The 20,463-nt window shown below is 37.0% G+C and overlaps 4 protein-coding genes across 14 annotated transcripts; 3 read left to right on the forward strand and 1 right to left on the reverse strand.

Annotated features, from left to right (window-relative positions):
- Nucleotides 1-145: 145 nt before the first annotated feature.
- Nucleotides 146-1,379, forward strand: LOC117617748 (embryo-specific protein ATS3A-like). The gene is made up of 2 exons (XM_034347270.1): nt 146-1,008; nt 1,131-1,379. Exons 1-2 carry the CDS (start codon nt 527-529, stop codon nt 1,159-1,161), a joined length of 513 nt encoding a protein of 170 aa, XP_034203161.1. The 5' UTR covers nt 146-526; the 3' UTR covers nt 1,162-1,379.
- Nucleotides 1,159-7,381, reverse strand: LOC117617746 (golgin subfamily B member 1). Of its 5 annotated transcripts, none has more exons than XM_034347264.1 (6): nt 7,272-7,370; nt 5,816-5,902; nt 4,699-5,131; nt 2,699-4,577; nt 2,351-2,557; nt 1,159-1,770 (listed from the first exon to the last, which is right to left on the reverse strand). In XM_034347264.1, exons 3-6 carry the CDS (start codon nt 5,058-5,060, stop codon nt 1,453-1,455), a joined length of 2,766 nt encoding a protein of 921 aa, XP_034203155.1. In that variant the 5' UTR covers nt 5,061-5,131; nt 5,816-5,902; nt 7,272-7,370; the 3' UTR covers nt 1,159-1,452. The 5 variants fall into 5 exon arrangements, with proteins under 5 accessions (XP_034203155.1, XP_034203154.1, XP_034203156.1 ...); XM_034347263.1 differs by lacking the exon at nt 7,272-7,370 and adding an exon at nt 7,098-7,195; XM_034347265.1 differs by lacking the exon at nt 7,272-7,370 and adding an exon at nt 6,942-7,171.
- Nucleotides 7,382-8,680: 1,299 nt separating this feature from the next.
- On the forward strand, nt 8,681-12,898 carry LOC117618814 (protein MAEA homolog). The gene is made up of 7 exons (XM_034348548.1): nt 8,681-9,118; nt 9,465-9,659; nt 10,229-10,351; nt 11,024-11,209; nt 11,872-12,005; nt 12,257-12,443; nt 12,525-12,898. Exons 1-7 carry the CDS (start codon nt 8,807-8,809, stop codon nt 12,624-12,626), a joined length of 1,239 nt encoding a protein of 412 aa, XP_034204439.1. The 5' UTR covers nt 8,681-8,806; the 3' UTR covers nt 12,627-12,898.
- Nucleotides 12,899-13,711: 813 nt separating this feature from the next.
- LOC117617216 (cyclic nucleotide-gated ion channel 1-like) lies at nt 13,712-19,503 on the forward strand. Of its 7 annotated transcripts, none has more exons than XM_034346501.1 (10): nt 13,712-14,197; nt 14,539-14,977; nt 15,257-15,460; nt 16,000-16,286; nt 16,402-16,513; nt 16,695-17,069; nt 17,317-17,748; nt 17,963-18,367; nt 18,464-18,928; nt 19,034-19,503. In XM_034346501.1, the coding sequence occupies exons 1-10, from the start codon at nt 14,145-14,147 to the stop codon at nt 19,415-19,417; spliced, it is 3,156 nt and encodes a 1,051-aa protein (XP_034202392.1). In that variant the 5' UTR covers nt 13,712-14,144; the 3' UTR covers nt 19,418-19,503. The 7 variants fall into 7 exon arrangements, with proteins under 7 accessions (XP_034202392.1, XP_034202393.1, XP_034202394.1 ...); XM_034346502.1 differs by having other exon boundaries at nt 14,542-14,977; XM_034346503.1 differs by having other exon boundaries at nt 13,712-14,176.
- Nucleotides 19,504-20,463: the final 960 nt, after the last annotated feature.

The raw sequence follows: 20,463 nt of genomic DNA on the forward strand, positions 1-20,463 counted from the left end.
TGAAGGGCTGGTTTGGCCTCCTAACTCAATTTTTTCTCATAGATTTCTTATTCAAAGATCAATCTTAGTAGACGTATCAAGCCTGTTTGAAGATTAAAGATATTGTTGTCCCAATCTTAATTAGGATCGTTTCTTTAATTATTGTTCATAAAGCTGAACCAAATCACATGACATGACATAGAAAAATCGATACCAATGTGTCCACACGTGCTAGGATAACTACATAGTCAGCAGGAAATTCCTGTTCAAGTTCCAAAAATTTGCCATTGGATTGGTCAGAGGTTAAAAGATGCACTATCCATTGTCGATTGAGACTGAAAGTAGTGGGGAAATGGGAATCTCTTCTTTCTCAAAGCAAATCCATTTGCATGCCTTTCTTTTATTTTCCTGTGCAACCTTTCTTTATATCTTCACAGAATCTAACCCAAATTAGAAATCTCTTGTATTATATACAAGTTCCAAACTTTCACTCACTACCTCTCACCCAAAAACAAATCACAACCAAGAAACCCTGCTAAAGTTTCTAATGAAGAGAATGAGCATTTTAACTGTCTTTGCAATTTTCTTCATCATTTCTATGCCTATCAATGCAATGCAACCTAACAACTATGGCTTCCAAGGATCCAAAACAAACTGCACCTACTCCATTGAGATTGAGACAACATGTGCACAATCTGCCGGAACCACGGACCACGTCAGTGTCAGATTCGGGGACTCTGAGGGTAACTTGATCATAGTGAAGCATCTGAACAACCCTAAGCTATTGTATGCTCCAAAGGGTGGTTTGAGACGTAGGGGTTATGGTGGGTTTGGACGATGTGCCAAAGACATGTTTGAGGCCAGTGGACCATGCATGAGCCAGTGGGTGTGCTCTCTGTACCTGAAGAAGGTCGGCTCAGACGACTGGCGACCTGGCCGGGTGAAGGTGCTTCATCAACAAGATGGCAGCCGTGTAGTGCCAGTTTCTTATGTGTTCTATTTTAGGACATTTGTTCCAGAAAATGTTTGGTATGGGTTTAATTATTGTTAGTTTTGATGGATTTACTTATTTGTTCTTGTTTAGTCTCTATTTTCGGGTCTTTTGCTGCTTTTTTTTAGCTAAACTGTTAAATGAATTTTCTGAATCTCAGCAACTTCAATCATACCAGAAACCAGAAATAAGAAAAATAGATCCAGGAAATCTCTGGAGTGAAAACCAACAGATTCATTAACCTCCTTGTCAAGAGAGAGAATATCTTGATCATGCCAACAAAGGCAAACCAACTATGAATAAGGACTGGTAGATTACAGTCAAATCATGATATGTTTCTCACTTCTTGCTCTATCAAGATAAAAGGAAAAGGCGGGAAAAGTATACAAATGGGGAAGGAAAAAAAAAACCTATTAGAACTTGGGGAGTATAGGACTATGAACAATGTATTCACCCTATGAGAAAGGCCTGCTCTTTGACAGTTATTGAAGCAAAAAACCTCGCATAGAATCGGGACTGGATAGAAGGTCAAAAGGCTTGTTCCCTATGGTATCTTTGAGGATTGTGATCTGACCTTCCTTTAGAAGTATGTCTTCATCGAGGGTTTCAATCTTCTTCTTTAACATATTAATCTCTGAGTTCAGTAACATGTTCTTCTCGTTGTATTTCTTCACCTCCTCCCACATCATATCTCTCTCCTCTGAAATTTTTGGCAGTATCCCCCTCGTAACTGTTAATTCTTTCGTAGATGCCTGGAGGTCACTTTGAAGCTGGCTTATGTTCTCATCCTTCTTAAGCATCTGCATTATTATGGAAAAAGAAGAAGGAAAAAAAATAAAATAATAATTCACCTATAGAAGGCAAATACTAGGCACAACTGGTATAACTTAATAAATAAATTTCTTCATTGTCGTTAAAACTGTTATTGGGGCCTGAAAAAAAGAATCAAATTCTGAAATGTGTGGCTAATCCTCAAGTAACATAAATTAGAGGCATTATTATGCAACTTCAAGAAATATACATAAATCAATCGAAAACCCAAAAGAAAATTGACATCAATATAATGGAAAAAAACTGCGACTGTAGTGGAAACAGACCACATAGATAATGCACATATGCAACATTATACAGCATATTCCATGCAATTGTGATCATGTATTTTCTCATAACAGTCTTTTATGTCTTCATTTGTCCTTGTAAAGCCCTCAACTAGTAACTCATTGGGTTAAAACATCATGTGAAGTAAATATATGAAAATTGTTATTTGTATCTCTTAAAGCACATAATCATATACGTCATATAAACAAACAAAGCACCAGATTCATACATATTATGATCTCTAATATTAAAATTTATATCGTACGTGATATTTAGGGTTACCTGCAGTTCAAGGTCCTTCAACTTGTGGGTGACACAGGAAAGGTTGTCCATTGCATTTTGAACTTCACATCGGAGAATATCATTTCCTCTTACAGCTGCTGCAAGTTCGGCTTGCAACTGCTCAACTTCCAGCTCTTTAGAATACAACTTTTCTCTTAGTAGGCTTGTTAGTAAAATTTCTGCTTTAAGCTCATATCTCATATCGTCCTAGATAAGTAAGAGTGATAAAACCAAGCATCAATAACTGTGTGTGTGTAGAATACAAACAAAGAACTCATTCAAAAATAATAACAAAAAAATTCATATTTAGTGTCCTTTCTCTAAGAATAACCACAGAACATGACTAACCTCTGGATTTTGATCATTTGGACACCCATCAGCATTAATGCACTTAGATGGATATTTTGAAGAGGCCAGACTGGATTTTTCATGCAGCAAAGCAGACATGGTGTGCAAACTTCTTGCTAAACTTTCAGTTCCACGCTTTAAGCCCTGAACTTTCATTTCAGATTCAACAAAAAACTGCCCATCTAAACCATTCTTAGATTCTGGAAGTTGGCCTGCTTTCCCTTTGGCAAATTCCAGTAAATTTGAACATAACTGGGAGCTCTCGTTTAGGATCGATAGCCCTTGATTTTGCAAGCAGCAGATCCGTGTCCACATCTCCTTATCTAGCTTAAAGGTCAAAGCACCATTTTCTTTCCCACTGCCTCTCAACCGGTCTAACAAGTGTATATTCTCATGCCTAAGAGAATCAACTTCAAGCCTATGAGATTCCAACTCCCTTCTCAAGGCCAGCTCTACTCCTGTCAATCTTATCTGCTCCATCTGCAATTTAGAAATATGCTTATCAACCCTCTCCAATGATTGGTTCTTCCTAAATTCCTCACCAAAACCTTCACGCAAGCCATCAATTGTCTTCTCTTGTTCTTTGCAGGTTCTTAATAATCTTGTAATAGACTTCCGCAAATCCTTGCACTCCTTATCCTTCTCTTCAAAACTTTTATGGATGCAAACACGATTTTCCTCCGCTGCTCTATACTTCTCCTGTAAGTCTGAGAGATTATTTTTTAAATCTTGATTCTCCTCTCTCGTTTCCCCCAGCCTTGTTGTGAGGCCCTTAAGCTGTTGCTCTGAATTTGTTATCACACTTCTACTCTCAGTTTCTCTCGCATTAAAGGAAGAAACTTCTCTTTGAAGTGAGACATTTTGCTCTGCAAGCTCTCTAACCCGCTCACGAAGCCTCTGCTCTTCCAACTGATATTTCTCAAGCTTAAGTGACCAGTCAGTTGACCTTCTGTCTAGTTCCCTCTCCAATGCTGACTGCAACTCATTCTTCTCCTTCTCTAGTTTTTTGGTTCGTGACTCCAGTTCTCCCTTTGCCAGTCTGAGTTCTTTCTTGGCAGAAGCCCTCTCAGCAATGCGCAACTGTAGGAGGTTTGAAACCTCAAGTGCCAAGTTTATCCTCTGATCAGTAAGGTTTCTAACTGTTTGCTGAACATTGTACCCACCATCTCTAAGAAAGCTTTCCTGTTCAAGTTCTTCTGAAAGAAGCATGACATTCTCCTCAGCTTCCTTCAATCTTCTTTCCAATTCCACATCCATGTCTTCTTGAGTCTCATCGGTGTTTAAACCGTCGCAATTTTCTCCATAGATAAGTTTCTGCAAGCTTGAGTAGTCATCCCCATGATAATTTTTCTGGGCAACCAGATCTGATCTACCATATATATCCTCGATGGTGACTGGCATATCATGGTCAAACTCCTTTTCATGTGTTGGTTGAATACCATGAGACTGTGAGAGCCTCTCAACAACATTCTTTGCAAGTCTCCGGGGAGATTCATGCCCAAATCCATTTTCTGCCCAGTCTCTGGATGACAAACGAAAACGAGAACTTTTAGCCTCTCTAAATGAATGAGCCCTGGGTGAATTGGGTGCTGTAAACTGAGCTCGCGGAGGACGGAATCCACCACCATTTCCATTCCCACATAAGTTTCTAGAGGAAGAATTGTTTTTCTGTCTGCCCCTTTCCTCCTGCTCTCCATCAATGTAACGGTCCAAAACTTTGGATGAGATATTACTAGAGCAAGTGGAGGAGCTCCCAGACGAATCACGGTGAATTCTAGAGGAGCCAGCAGAACATGGCCTCTCTAGTCCATGTGTATTTTGAACAGCTGGAACTTCAAAAGGTTTAGCCTCATGCCTCTCCGGAGTAAGAGTCCTGCAACTGGTATGCATCACAAGCCCAACAAAATTAGCCTCGAGAACAATTTTTTTAATTAAACAAGACTCCAAAATATTGTACTTGCGCTTAGTCAACAAGACATAAGTTGATGCAAAAGCCTCACCAAGATGATTGGCCACATTGTTGATGAGGAACGCTACTTGCAGGACTGCATGGAGATCTACTTTGATATCTTGAAGAAGAAAAATTGTTTTGTGCTGGCTCATTTCCAAGAAAGGCTGCTGATGATAATGACCGGCTCCTTCTAAGACCTGGACTTTTACTAGAGTTCTGTATATCAGTTACTTGCTTTCGAGATTTAGAAAAAAATCCCTTAGGGCTTCGGAAACTATTCTCGGCCATGTCACCAACTTGATTGCCATCTTCTGATGGGTTCTCCCAGTATATCTGCTTATCAGTTGATGGAGAAACATTGTTGTTTCCATTGCTAGAAGCAGAAGATCTGAAAAAGAAGAGCTTCTTCATGTTTGAATCTTCAGCAGAAAATGCTAACTGCAGCACATTAAATCTCTGTACCAGATGGGGTCTCTCTGAACCTGAAATAATTTAGGAACAAAAAAACATATGATTACCATTAATACTGTTGGGGAGTAGGGATAGGAGAAAAGCAAATGAATCATTGCAAAGATTATCAGTTCAGCAGTGTCCACCTCATAGAAGAAAAGAAACTAAGAAATCAAGCAGCCATGGGCATAATAATAACGACAGAAATATGAACTGGAAAGCAATAACATTGGCTGAATTAAGTACAAGAAAGCACCTGGATTAAGGCATAGAAAGTGATAGATATTAGTTATTTTATTTGCACAAGCATTTAAAAAAAGAATATGTCAGAATCCCAAAGTTAAAATCATTAGTATCTAACACCGGAAAATTTATATGGAGAAACCATAGTTGATGATTACTAATACTTGCATTTACTGTTTTTCCAATAATAATAAAAGTACAAAAAGAATGTTAGAAATTAGAATCCCAGATGCTAAAACCAAGAAAAATCAGTGACCCAAATAATGACTCCTTGAAAAGAACTATGTTTAGGGGGCGAAGGTGCATCCTACATTTTCTAAGAAGCCAAAACTCAGGGGCAAGTCCTAATCGTTTAAATATATATATATATATATATATATATATATAGAGAGAGAGAGAGAGAGAGAGAGAGAGAGAGAGAGAGAGAGAGAACAAATGCATTAGAATTCAGTATTTATTGAAGCCATGCATACCCTTCTTCTCCTAGACAAGATTCTTAAGAAGCAACTACGCAGTTTGAAGTAACAATACACCAACAGATGAAATTGCTAAACCACAGCCTGCAGCCAAAAGAAAGATGAAAGGTAGATAAATAATGAGGAAAGCTTTAATCTAAGAATTTCTCTATGTAGAATCTTAGTCTTGTGCATCAACATCCCTACTCCTACCATTATTTCCAGCAACTAGCTCCGTGCATATAATAAAAAATGGAACACAAGAAGAATTAAATATAGATAAACATATAATAGCATTTTAAAAGAGGAGGTCACGTGAGCAGAAGGTGCAATATAGATTTCAGTAACGTTCCTCTGCCGTTGAAAATCACGAAATACATGACCACAGCATATGTGTCAGCAGGTCTGATTCAATTCCACTCTGGGCTTATTAGCTCAGCCAAGCTGGCGTGAAAAGACCACAATAGTCTCGTCACTTTCATTACCCTTAAACCCTAAACTTCTCACACCGGGAGGTAATTTCAAGCCTATAATTAAAAACAACTGAAGATTTCTTTATACCATCTGACGCCAAAAGTATCAAATCATCAAATACTTTTCGCAATTCCACAAAAATCGACGCATTTCGTCATGATCCTATATCCCAAAGAAACCAGATCCAGATGTCCAATAAAAAAAAGAAACAATAGACTCCATACGATTCCGTTTGGTTACTGAGAAAATGAAGGAAAGAAAAGTAACACTATATGCGGCTGCATACAATTTCTGCAACCTAAAGCTAAAATCTGATAGAAGAAACGATACAATTACCAAATAACTAACTCCAATCTATACGATTAATTCTTCAGTTCGAGAATTTTCTCTAAACAAGCAACTTAATTCTTGTTTGGCGACTAAGAAAATGAAAGAAAATAATGATACAAACAGACGGATTACTCACACACTTCCCGTGATTTCATGACCAAGAAATAAAGAAAAGCATCAGCCATGTCTCGACAACTTTTCTTTTACTAAAAAATTGAACAGCAGAGAAAATGAACTCTCACAAAATGAAATTCCCTCTCAATTTCCCCAACTTTCTCTGCAACAAAACAGCAAAAAGAAAATAAAAGGAAAAAATAAGAAAGACTCAGAAATTCCTTACTCCACTTTTTCTTCCCAAAAGGTCAAAAAAATTCAGTCCACAGAGAGAAGCCAGCAGCGGAGCAAATAATCCAATCCAACAAACGACTCAAAAACGGAAATTCAAAACGTGAAAAATCTAGAGAATTTAATTCTGAATATCTTTGGAGTTACTTACTTGCTAAAACATGCTGCTCCGTTTTAGGATACGCATTGGCTCAGGAAAATTCAAAATTCAAAATAAAATAAAATGGCTTCCAACTCAGGAACCCGAACTCTATGGGAAACGGATTTTTAAAAGAGCCAGAGGAGAGAGAGAGAGAGAGAGAGAGAGAGAGAGAGAGAGTCTTACTCAAAACGGCGTTAGAGGCCGGCGTTTCGACCGTTAAGCTCCAAACGGCGAGTTTTGGTTCTGCGACTGTGGCAGACAAAATTGGGCGCTCTCAATGATCTTGAGTGAACAAATAAAAGAGAGGGAGAGGGAGAGTGCGTCAAATGATTTGTAAATGCCCTTCAACCAATAGAATGATTTTTTGGTTATAAGCTTGGAGGGCAAATTAGTCCGAAAGCGAAACTTTTAAAATTTTGTCGTCTGCGGAAAAAGCGGGCGAGGAGCGGTGTCTGATAGTGCGCAAATCAGGTGAAATCAGGTACAAGTGAGATCGAAAATCTGTGCAATTATGCTTTGCCACGTTGTCAAGTAGGTGATCCTTGCTTAAGCTTGGCTAGTGACCCGTTAAGGCATTCACAAAAGTTTCCACAAAATAATTTTATTAGTTGAAGACTGCTTGTATGGTCAAAATTATGTTATACCGTAATATAACACGTTAGATTGTCTGATAAGGTAATATTTCGAGCAAAATTTATACTAAAGTGATGTCATTTTGTTTTGTATTAATCGTTTAAATTTTGTGAGCATAATTGATAGTTTTTTTCTTGAAATAAGATGAATGATAATGCTGCAGGAGGACAAATATCATTTTAGTTTTAAACTTTTTCAAATAGTCACACAGCAGGCAAAAGTTGGCAACTCTTGTCCCTCAAGATTGTCTGTATAAATATATATTGCATGGTGATACCAAACACTATTATTGTATTGAATGCTAAGGCCTCTTTTTAAAGAGTGGGAGTAATATATTGATTGTTTTTTTTTCTTTCCATGAATTGAATGTATAACTTCAAACTCAAGCCATTCTTAGACTAAAGTGGAAACCCAAATCAAAGCCTGCCATTAACAAAATTTTCTCTTTTTTTTTTTAAAAACAAAAACAAAAAAAGAAAAGAAAAGAAAGATAAAGTAAAAAGGCCGTAGGAACTCAATACATAAAACTGAGATTCAAAGATTATCCATCCGAAAGCTCATCAGCGTGTACCTTCCTTTATTATGGGTCATGATGCACATCATTATAGGTCATTTTAGCCTTTTCATATTAGAACATGTTTTTCTAATGATCTTTAACCAGGTGGATGCATTGCACAGATAGATAGAGAGTGAAATGTTGTAAAATGAGCTTGTTGTCGTTTAAGTGGTGAAAAACATTTACTCATAGACTTGATGTTTATGCGAATAGTTATATGCATATACACATTTTTATATTTTTTGGGTTTTGCTTTTTGGGCTAGGCGTATCCTTGCTTAATTGGGCCTATATTAATGAAGTATTTCCTCATGAAAAAAGAAAAGAAGTTGAGACCGTTATATAAAAGCCCACGAAATCGCAACGCGGTCGTTTTATGTCTCCCACTTCTAGTTTCACTGCAATCAACTTTCTGTTCTCTTCCCCCATCTGCCTTTGTCCGCACTCTTTCCTCTCTCTGTAATTTCTCCACTCTCACACTCAAATCTCCAATCAATCCTTCTATCTCTTCTGCTTCTTCTACTTTCTCGATGGAGATGGATTCGCTTCCCAACGGCTCCGCCACGTCACCGGGCCCAAGCCCAGGCCCGACCGCTGCGGCTGTTCCGTCATCGAAGCTGAGCCACCTGTCGGAGTCCCTGAAGCTCGAGCACCAGTTCCTCAGAGTCCCCTTCGAGCACTACAAGAAGACGATCCGAGCGAACCACCGCGTTGTCGAGAGGGAGATGTCCGCCGTTATTAACGGCGTCTCCGAAGCCGCCGACCGCGATGACATGTCTTCTGACGACGCCGTTAATCATCTTAGTTCTCTTGTCTCTAGGTTGCAAGGGCTCAAACGAAAGGTATTGCATTTCTAAACCCTCGCTTAGCTTTTCTTTTTTCCCTGTTTGGTTGGTGAGGGAGTAGGAGGGCGGAAACAATTGGAATTCGATGAATTCGAGAATTTAGAATCCAGTTTTCTGTTGCTATCCTCAGGTTTTTCTCGGAAACCAAACAGAGGGTAATTTGAAATATGCTAACTTGCTTAGCTTGGCAATGAGTGAGCTTGAGTATTGAACCATTGAAATTCCTCGATCTGAATCGACGTTTAGCTTATCCAGATTGGATATTTGTGTTTGTTCATTAATTGATATTTAAAATTGAGTAATTGAATTTGGCAACTGATTGATATGTCTTCTTGTGGTTTAGTTGGAGGAAGGGAGTAGGACAGAGCACTTGCAGGCGCAAAGGTGCCGGGCTCGGCTTGACCATTTAGAATCGGCAGATGTGGAGAGTTTGTCTGATTGGAATAACACACGCTTGAATCGGATCCTAGTGGACTACATGTTGCGGATGTCTTATTATGACACTGCAGCAAAACTGGCGGAAAGCAGAAATATTCAGGTAGTTATAATTTTCTGTCCCAGATTAGGTGAAATTACATATTGCTCTGTCAATATTAATTATGAATTCATTGAAGGTTTGAATATCATGAATTATTGTAGTTTAAATGTATTGGGATCAAAGAACTTGGAAAGAGTGACAATGTTATCATATTTGTGGGAGTCAAATGGTTCTGTTATCATCATGTTTATCATCCAGTAATGTGCACAACTTTAGAATTTGAAGAGGGCGGTTCATCTTCACTTTTTCTAACCATGGACATAAATTATTTTATTGAATTCAGTGAAGGAAGTATTCAGCTAAATTATAGCTTGGCCAAGAATGTTTTATGAAAGAAAGAAAAAGAGTGAAATTATAGGTTGGCCCAATGGTTTTATAGTTCACAAAGTTTATTCAAGGGAAGAAAAGCAGCTTATTGATTTGATAATGGCTTCCTCTCCTTAGAAGATCTGCCAAGGTTCACTGGCATGTTAGAATGCCTTCTCTCTTATTGCTTGTGCAGATTGCAGAATTTTCCCATATTTTCAGATTATAAATGTTGGGAACTTGATTAGTTTCTTATGTGTTAGGATCTTGTTGATATTGATGTATTCCAAGAAGCAAAAAAGGTTATAGAAGCTCTTCAGAATAAGGAGGTAGGTCCTGCCCTAGCCTGGTGTGCTGAGAACAAGTCAAGGTTGAAGAAATCCAAGGTATGTACTTGCAGGAATGGGAGGGGACGGAAGCTTGCTATTAATTGGTGGGTTAGATGAGTTTGCTAATATCTGTAAAAGTATCTGTTAAGTTGCTTGTTTTTGAAAGAAAGCAGCATAGGAATATTCTCTACATAAGCTTAAGATGGTGATCGTTTCATCTTCTTTGTCCTGGCTCTTGGACTACATACTAGGAGATGAAAGTAATAGGAAAATGACTTTCTTTCATAGATTCTTAAACATTTTGCTGCTATATGGATGTGAAAGATCCCCCATAGTGGTAACTGCATTGCTTCCAATTTCCATATGTATGTTGATTCTGCTAAATTTCTGATAACTGCTTGTGAAGTTAAATGTGGAACGATTGGATAGTTAATTGTAATATTGGGTTTCTGGTGCAAGCAAACTAAGAGTCTCCCCATTCTGAATGATGAATGCTGTGTATTTAAGCCAGATGCAATGGCATACTTAATCTCGTAATGTCAATTTCTGATACAATGTTCTTGAAATTCATTTATTTGAGTTGGTACCTTGAAATGCTTCTTACCTCAAATTAGATAGCTAGGAAAATGTTCCTGTTGACTGTTATACCAATTGAATTGCAGTTACCACTGCACTGCATAAAAAAACTGGTATTAGCATGTCTAATGCTGAATGCTTTATTGATGGCAGAGCAAATTCGAGTTTCAGCTGCGACTTCAAGAGTTTATAGAGTTGGTTCGAGCTGAAAATAACTTGCGAGCTATCACATATGCTCAGAAATACCTTGCACCATGGGGAACTACTCACATGAAAGAATTGCAGCGGGTCTTTGTAACAGTAGCTTATAAGAGTACTACTGAATGTGCTACATACAAGGTGACTACTTTAATGCGTTGCCAGCATTGTCAGTTTCTACTTATCTGAACTGATGTTAACTGTGCTGCAATTTTGTTGGACTAGGCAAACAGACATTTAAGGGAAATAAAGTAAACAATAAACCAAAAAAAAAAAAAAAAAAAAAAAAAAAAAAAGGTTTTGAGACCATGGTCTCTCTGTTTTCCCCCATTCTTTTGTGGGAATCAACTGGACTAAATTGTTCACTAGAATAGAAATGTGCTATATGGTACCTATGTTTAGTTGAATTTACCATGTAGGAGAGATGTTTTGTTGACCACAAGCCACAAGCTAGCACATGTCTGTCTGCATCATCTCTTATGTGATGGTAGTAAGTACCTTTTGGGATACATTTCTCACACATTAATTTTTATGTCTCTGTTGGTTATCCAGCCTTCAGCATACCTATAAGGAATCCTAAGATGTCACTTGAGTTCTTGTGTAACAATTGATATACAGGCCTAGGTTTTCAAGAATAATTGACTCAATATTTCTGCCATCTCCTTAGGAGATATATATTTTGAACCATACATTTTAGTGAGATTTTTTGGTTTAGTGGTTTGATTTCATCTTTGGAACTGTATTTTACAGGTTAATCTCTGGTATGTCATTTCAATTTTGCTTTGGTTCCTTATGCTTTCCAGGTGTTATTTGAGCCGAAGCAATGGGACTTCCTGGTTGACCAATTCAAACAGGAATTTTGCAAGTTATATGGCATGACTCTTGAGCCTTTGCTGAATATTTATCTGCAAGCAGGCCTGTCTGCTCTGAAAACCCCGTATCCGTTAACAGTAGTTATTTATCCGCTACGTTATGAAAATTTAGTATTATCTCCCATTTTTTTGCTAACTTAGGGGTTGTAAGTTATAATTTCCAGTCATCAGGTGGTCATAACGGTGGTTGACAAACCTACGCTGTATCTCCCTTGATTGGTATTTGGGCACTTCTCATTCACCTTTAGCACGCGAGTGCATGCATTATAGCTGCTAATTGTATTCCGATATGTTGTTTAGCCTTGACCTGAATCAGATACTGTTACGACGATGATTGCACCAAGGAGGATCCACTATCACAGGAGGGTTTCCGGAAACTAGCCCAGCCATTACCGTATTCTAAGCAGCATCACTCGAAGCTTGTTTGCTACATAACTAAGGAACTAATGGACACAGAGAACCCACCACAAGTCTTGCCCAATGGCTATGTCTACAGCTCTAAGGTTCGCATGCATTTTACTAGTATTGTACGATCTTGGCTACTTAGTCTGGAAATATTCTTTACTTATTTTATGTTTTGGCAGGCTCTTGAAGAAATGGCCAGGAAAAATGACGGTAAGATTACTTGTCCAAGGACAGGTTTGGTCTGCAATTACACAGATCTGGTGAAGGCATATATATCATAAATTAAATCTGCATATTGTGGCCTGTTCAATTATTCAAGTTTATTATCAATTCGTACCGGGCTTTGTAACTGTTAGAATGTCCTGTGCTTACTGTACATAAATCTCTTACTGCTGGATTTGGCACAAATTCCAGTGTAAGAACTTGCCCTGGGAAAATTATGGTCATTGCTCAACCTGGCATTACCATTGGGAACTTGAACATGTATATATGCAAAATTACATTTTACACTTTATTATCAAGTTCCTGACCAAAAGCTATTCTACATTGCTTTTATTGGATTTATTAGCTTTCTTCGACGTGTACAATATGGGAGTGTGGAGAAGTGGGGGCTTAGGGTTCAGTTTCAAGTTTCAATGAAAGTAAGAATGATGCATTTACTAATTTGATATAGCAGAGTACAAGAAAATGAGCCAAGTTGCTGTATATTTTGTTTGTATTTTGTAAGTTTGGGGGGGTACTCGCTGACCTATAAAATGCAAGTCATTTCAAGGTCGTGCAATCATGTTGAGATATTCAAACCGCGATTAGCGAGGGATTTTCCCCTAATCACACAACAAAATAATGGTCCATAAACCAAATCCATATGTATTTAATTGGCATGTGTGAATGGAGCTAAAACCAATCTCCCAGAATGCAGTAAAATTGTTTTTAAAATGAGAGTCTAGAAGTTTGTTTGGATTGTCTGGAATCTGGATCGTCATAACGCTATTAACAACTATGAAGTTTTAATTAAATAACAATTTGCATGTTACACCTGAGGTTTAGTATTATTATTTAGATTAATTTGGGTCATCAACCAGAAAATTAATCTTTGATTTCTTGGTCACTTAGCCACAATTATTGTTTACAATGAAGTTGCCTCTCATTGGCCACACTAGTGGGAAGAGTTTGCTCATGAATTAACTACGTTATGAACAAAATTTGCTTTTAGTTGGTGAGAAAGAAGTAAACTATTAAGAAAAAAATACTTGGCATTGGCACCTGAACTTGTGAGAATGTGAAAGTAAAGAGTCCCATATTGAAAAGTTGAGAAACTTAGTAAGGGCTTATAAAGAGTTGGGCTACTTCTCCCATTGCCAATTGGTCGTGGAACTTTTTACTTCACATTCTCATAACCAAAAAAAGGATATGGAGACTTGAATTATTTTTTTTCTTGCCAAGCGCAGTATGGAAAATGTTTGTTATTTTTAATTTACGACAACTAATACCATTGTTATGAATTCAAACAAGTTAGCAGAATGAAATATTATTTTATTGTAACTTGATAAATGTGAACTAGTGCATGATTATAAGTATTTATTTGAAGTCAATTCTATTAATTGTGGATTAATGGGCATCTACCTATATCTACCATTGTTATTATAACTTGACTTCAGTTGTTGAAAATTTGAGATCTCAAATTTGGTTTCGAAAGGGATTTGCTCCGTCATTTGCAAACTCCAGACTTCTGGCTAGCAAGATTCAGCTTCTGCAAAACAAACACAAAAAGGAAAAGAAAAAAGGAGTTTGGGTTCTGCATGGCGAGTACCGGTGAAGAGAACGTTGCAAGGTTTAGTTTCCACAACTTTAAGTACGTGCACCATTTTCATTTTTCCTTTCTTAAATAAATGTTCTATCAAACAATAGGACCTGCATAACTGCATATACGGTTGTGTTGCAATTTAACGACAGCCAAATATGTAATCATCTTATATATATATAGATATAGAGTTAAAGTTATTCTCTCGGACGTATGCAAAATATTTCAACCGCTTATAAAGAAAGTTCTTACATTATCAAACTTTCTCCCTCTTAATAGGATTTTGTTACTTTGGTTCCTTTTTTTTGTTGAGAGAGTTACTTGGGTTTCTTAAAATGCTTTCTTCTATCTGATAGCCGTAATTTTATATGTTCTTTGTGTCTCTTACCCAGCAGTTTAGCGGAAAATCCTGCCCCGCCCAAAGATTTACAAAAATCATGTCTTAAGTGGAATTTCATATTTACAACATCATGTGTGTTTGCCGTTTTACTGGATCCTTTGTTCCTCTACATTCCTATCCTCAACGACCACATCAAGTGTCTGAAGTTGGACAACAACTTAAAGATTACAGCTCTCATCTTACGATCGGTCACAGATCTATTTTATATAGCCAATATTATTTTTCAAGTTTGTAGATTTGAAAATTGTTCACCTTCGATCAAGCGATTTCTTCCCGAAAGTTGCTCCTCCAAGTTAATAACATCACTCATCAAAAGCTTTCGTGAGTTATTACCTGAAGTAAGCAACGAAGTTCCAAAACCAAGTATAACTAAAGAGATACGGGAGTCGTCCATCATAGTTGACATTTTAGCTATTCTTCCTCTTCCACAGGTACGAACAAAAGCCTTCGCTTTGATCTAGACTCTAGATCGAGTAGTTAATTGCTTTTCCAATCTCACTGTTTTTGTCTGCATGCAATGGTGGTGTGCTAGGATATATATATATATATATATATATATATTTCACTATGAATAATTGAAATGTGATATATTATATTGCACCCCAATATATGAAATGTGATACAGGACAGGCAAATATCTAAATTAATTCAATATTTTGTCTCACAATCTGTTAACAGTTGATATTAACATTGCAATGTGCCTTGACCAGGTAGTAATTCTCATTTTCTTTTCAAAAATGAGGGCCTCAAGATCTTTCAGGAAGCTCATGAACTTTCTTGTTATGGTGCAATATGTACCACGAGTTCTTCGCATCTACATATCATGCAAGAAATCTAAAAAACCTTTCAAAGGACAGATTGCATTATGGGTTAAAGGTGTACTCAATTTTTTTTTGTACATCCTTGTTAGTCATGTAAGTTTCAATTTCATCATAATTTTAATTTAGAAAAGTTAATCTACTTTAAATTAATGTCGAACAAACATTGTTTTTTTATTTGATATAAGCTATAGTCTAATTATTCTAAATTAATCTAATTTACGGGGATGAAGATTCGAACTTAAAGAAGGTGGACTCAATGTCTTGGTCAACTGGCCTAACCCACATATGCTGGACTAGCATTCTTTGATATCTTATTTCTTGATAAAAGTTTAGGTTCATAGTACTCAATCTCATGTGAACAAAAAAAGATGTATATACACACACAAACATGGTGCAACCGTGCAATATGACCATCATGACAACAACAACAATAGGAGGTGCATACTTGCAAATACAATGACGTTCCTTATAATTTAACTTCTGTGAGAACTAATCTTGGGAGGCAAATCCTCCCAAAATTTGACAACATTAATCATTTAATAACATGTGAAAATTTCTTTTTACGAGAACTTATTAGTGTTGTTTAAAATTTTCTTAAAAGTTCAATCTAACTAGCTTGTTGGTTTCTTTAGGTACTTGGGGCTTTTTGGTACTTTTTTGCTATTCAACGAATGACAAGTTGCTGGCAACATGCATGTCGATATGAAAATGGATGCGACCCTACTTCTTTTGACTGTAATGATCATCATACGTTGAGAAATATTACGGTTCTAAATGATTTATGCTCTATCAATCCATCAAATACAGATCTATTTGATTTTGGTATATATCTAAATGTCCTTCAGTCGGGTATATTGTGGTCAACAAACTATCCCTTGAAGTTTTTAAATAGTTTTAGTTGGGGCCTGCGGAATTTGAGGTTTGTACATATGACACCCTTTGATCTTGCAGGATGAGTTATAATTACAAATGTAACTAAAAATACTTTTTTTATTTTTTATTTTAATGTGTTGTGATCTATTTCATTTTTGCAGTTCTCTTGCTTCAAATCTCCAGCCAAGTACCAATACATGGGAAATCCTGTTTGTGACTTTTATATCTGTAATCGGCTTGCTACTATTTGTATATCTCATTGGGAATTTGCAGGTTGGTGCGGTGAATCTTTATATAAAATTGCTTTCTTTAAGCTTATTAAATCTCCTGATGCTTCTTTTTTACGCATATATGTTGGTCCGCTTTTTATATCCCTGTATCTCTGGATATATATATATATATATATAATAAATAAATTAGAATTAATGAACTAAACCTTGTTGTTGTGAAATAGACCTATGTGCTGTTAGATACAGAAAGATTAGAGTCGCACAGACGCAAGATGAAAATTGAACAGAAGTTGACAGAAAAAGTAGGCCCAGATGTAGAAAAATGGTTATTTGAAAATGGCATCCCCATGAGTACAAAGTCGGAGGTCATGTCAAAGGTACGACAAGAACTTGAAGAAAACTCCGATATTGATGTAAAAAAGGAAATCCTCTCCATTCTTCCCCATGAACTTCAAAACTACATAGAAAGTTGCACGCCCTTGAGTAGGCTGAGGAAGGTACCTAGGCCTCATGCAAGTCTGGCCACTTCATCACTTAACGGATTCTCAAACAATAATTTTAATGGAGGAGTCACATTGCAACAAAATGACAATTTCGAGGTACGTGATTGTTAAAATTGATAGTGCAAGGATTAACATACCTTAAAGAGTACAACTACATGGTACCAAACTGAAATTAACCATTCATTTTTTTACCACAAATATATGATTACTAGAAATGCTCTTTACATTGACGATTGGAGAAGCTCTCATATATGTAACACAAACCCTTCCACAATGATTGGTTATGTACTTACTAGATTTTCAATTGCTGGTTCCATTTCTTAAATATTGTATCTAAACGTAGGTACCACTACTTCGAAACATGGACGAACAAGTTTTGAGAGAAATCTCTAAGCATCTTAAGCCCAAGAGGTATGAAAATGACATCATTATTAAAGAGGGTGAACCACTTGAAATGATGCTTTTCATCGTGGATGGATGTGTAATCATTGAAAAGACAGATTGTTCTCATAAGTTGGAGCGAAGCGCAGGAGATTTTTATGGAGAGAAACTTCTAGTTTGGCCATCATGGACGTCCTTCCATGAGGGGACAAGACCCATAGCAACCGAGTCTGTTTCAGCTAGTTATAAAGTTGAGGCCCTTGTTCTCTTGGCCAGCGACATGGCTAGTATAGGCACTAAATTCAGGTCACATTTCAACAAGTTGGAAATGAGTCATCTAACGGATTCTGAGTGGGAGCTTTTGACTTGTGACAAGGTGGCTATGCTACAACAAGTAAGTTCCTCTCTCAGAAACACATATCTATACATTTTTTTTGGTACAAGTGAAATGTATAGAGGGAGGGGAAAATCCAACCTAGAACCTCGTAAGTATGTTAACCACTTGAGCAACAAGCTGCTTGCGACATATCTATACAATAATATTAATATTACTTATTTGATTATATAAGTTTCTCTTTAAGATTGTTAAATTAATGGATCTACCCTAGGTGCCAAAGCTTCGAGCTATGGATAAACAAGTATTGAAAGCAATGGCTGAGCATCTTCTACCGGTTTACCATGGACGCGATTTCAATATCATTCAAGAGAACCGACCACTTAGTATGATGTTCTTCGTCACGAGGGGAGAGGTGATGATAAAAAATAATGGGAAGGGTCGTGCACCTTTTTTTGGAGAAGAACTTGTTGAGTGGGTACTGGATAAGTCTTTTCCTGAGATGCTACCCTTGTCCACCTGTACAGCTACAGTAGTCTCAAACGATGCTGAAATCCTCTATCTCAAGGCAGACGTCTTGAAGAATTTTGTCTCTAATAATAACTTCGCGTCGCATTTCAGCAGGATCGCCTCCGAGATAGATCTTTTTACTTTTGTCCGGTTGACTAGGCTAAAGAAAGTAAGTTGCTCTCAGCCATCTTTCATCCTCTCATCAGCTAATACTACGTACTTTAGCTTTGCTTTTAAACTTTTTGTTTTCTTAATTAACAATTAGGTGAAGATATTTCAAAAAATGGAGAAAGAAGTGTTGGAAGCACTCTCCAAGCTTCTTAAGCCCAAGACGTACCGTGCTGCCAACACCTATATTATTCGAGAGAAGGAACCACTTGAAATGATGTTCTTCGTTGTGAGCGGAGTTGTATCCATTGAAAGAAGCGATAGTACTACCATTGAAGGGCCACAAACCCGTGAAATGGGAGGTTTCTATGGAGAAGAACTTGTACATTGGGTTACAACTTGGGCATCACATAGCTACTTTCCTGCCGAACTACCTTTGGCAACTGGTTCTGCGCTACGCGGCCCCCGTCCTGTTAAAATCCTTGCTCTCACAGCCGACGACTTGAAGAGTGTAGTCTCTGATTTCAAGTCCAAGTTGTTCACAAGGGAGACTCAGATCACCCTCCCTCCATACTTGCCGTCGGAGCCTTTGACTGGGGATCTGTTGACTATGCTAAAGAATGTAAGTTCCTATATGTATGTGTGTATATATTAATTAATTAATGTTTATACTTAATTCTCTCTCTTCTTTTGTTTAAACAAATAATATGGTATCTAATTAATCTAGGTGGAAAGGCTTAAGCATATGGATGAGCAAGTGTTGAAAGAAATAAGTGAGCATCTTAGGGTAGAAAAGTATCAAGATCAGTACATTATTGGATTGAATGAGTCAGTGGAAAAGATGTTCTTCATCTTGAGGGGAGTTGTGGCGGTGACAAACGAGTACTGGACAGAACACCGCAATGAAGCAGAACGTTCAAATCACAGTGGAGATGATCTTATAGATTATTGGGTGCGATCTAAAGATACCGCCTTTCCTAAGGAGTTGCCCATCTCTGCTTTAAGTTTTCGGGCAATCGGTGAAGTTAAAGTTCTGGTTCTTATGGCCAACGACTTGGCTAGGGTTCAGCCTTGTCGAATTCGTAGTAAAACCTTTCTTCGAAGAAACTGAAGTCTGCAAGTCTGATTGAATTAATTGCCAAATGCAATTGCAATAATGAACTCTTAATCAAATTTTATTAACTACTTTTTGTTGAATTCGGTGTCATTTTTAGTCAATTAATTAGCAAATTATGCTTGAAATCTTTTGTGCTTTTTGTGATTGTAGTATGCATCTGATCATCCACTTGTTTGGAAAAGTTGCTAAGTTGAGTATTGGTAATTAACTAAAACGTTGGTTTGAGAGGACGAATTTATTATAAAAAGGCTCTAGGAAGTCCAGATCTACTGTTGGTGCTAGAATTTTAACATTTCTTTATAAAAAAAAATACTGCTGGGCTCCTGACAAATATATACATAACTATATAGGTGTTTACACGTGATTTATTATTTTTAAGGTGTTTGTCAATTATATTATATGATTTCTTGGTCTTTCATATGTGTTTATAAATTATAATTCATATGGGTTGCTGCGGGCACAAGTCTTGCTGCCAATTGCCTCTCATTGGGTAGCAGAGTTTTTTTTTTTTTAATGCGGGGTAGCCGGATGAGTTGCTAAGTTGACTTGCTTTGCTTTGATTTATTTATTTTTAATCTTGAGGGGAAGTTTATTATAGATTATTTTTTTAATATGAAATTTATTATAAATTACTGTCATGTTTAAGGTCTTAGGCAATTAGCAACCTGCAAATTAACGTTTGAAATCTTAATTATTTGCTTTTTGTCTTCTTTGGTGTTCCTAGTATGCCTGTCACTGTTTTCTTAGCCCCACATTAATTAATGGAAATATCAACATAGAAAAATCAAAATCTGGACTCATACTATCATCAAACATTCAAAATATTACAGCAGTGAGAGTAATTTAGCACATTTTTATGATCTGACAAGGCACCGATTCAAACTAACCAATTAGATATATATCATTCGAATAGTCTCATTCTCTTGACCGTTAATTTAGTCTAATTTGATCCAAACGGTTAATTTGGCACATTGGGATGTCATTCGAATAGTCTCATTCTCATATATAAATTACCAAAGTTCTATACCAATAGCAACCTT

This window comes from Prunus dulcis, chromosome 2 (assembly GCF_902201215.1).
Source record: "Prunus dulcis chromosome 2, ALMONDv2, whole genome shotgun sequence".
NCBI lineage: Eukaryota > Viridiplantae > Streptophyta > Magnoliopsida > Rosales > Rosaceae > Prunus > Prunus dulcis.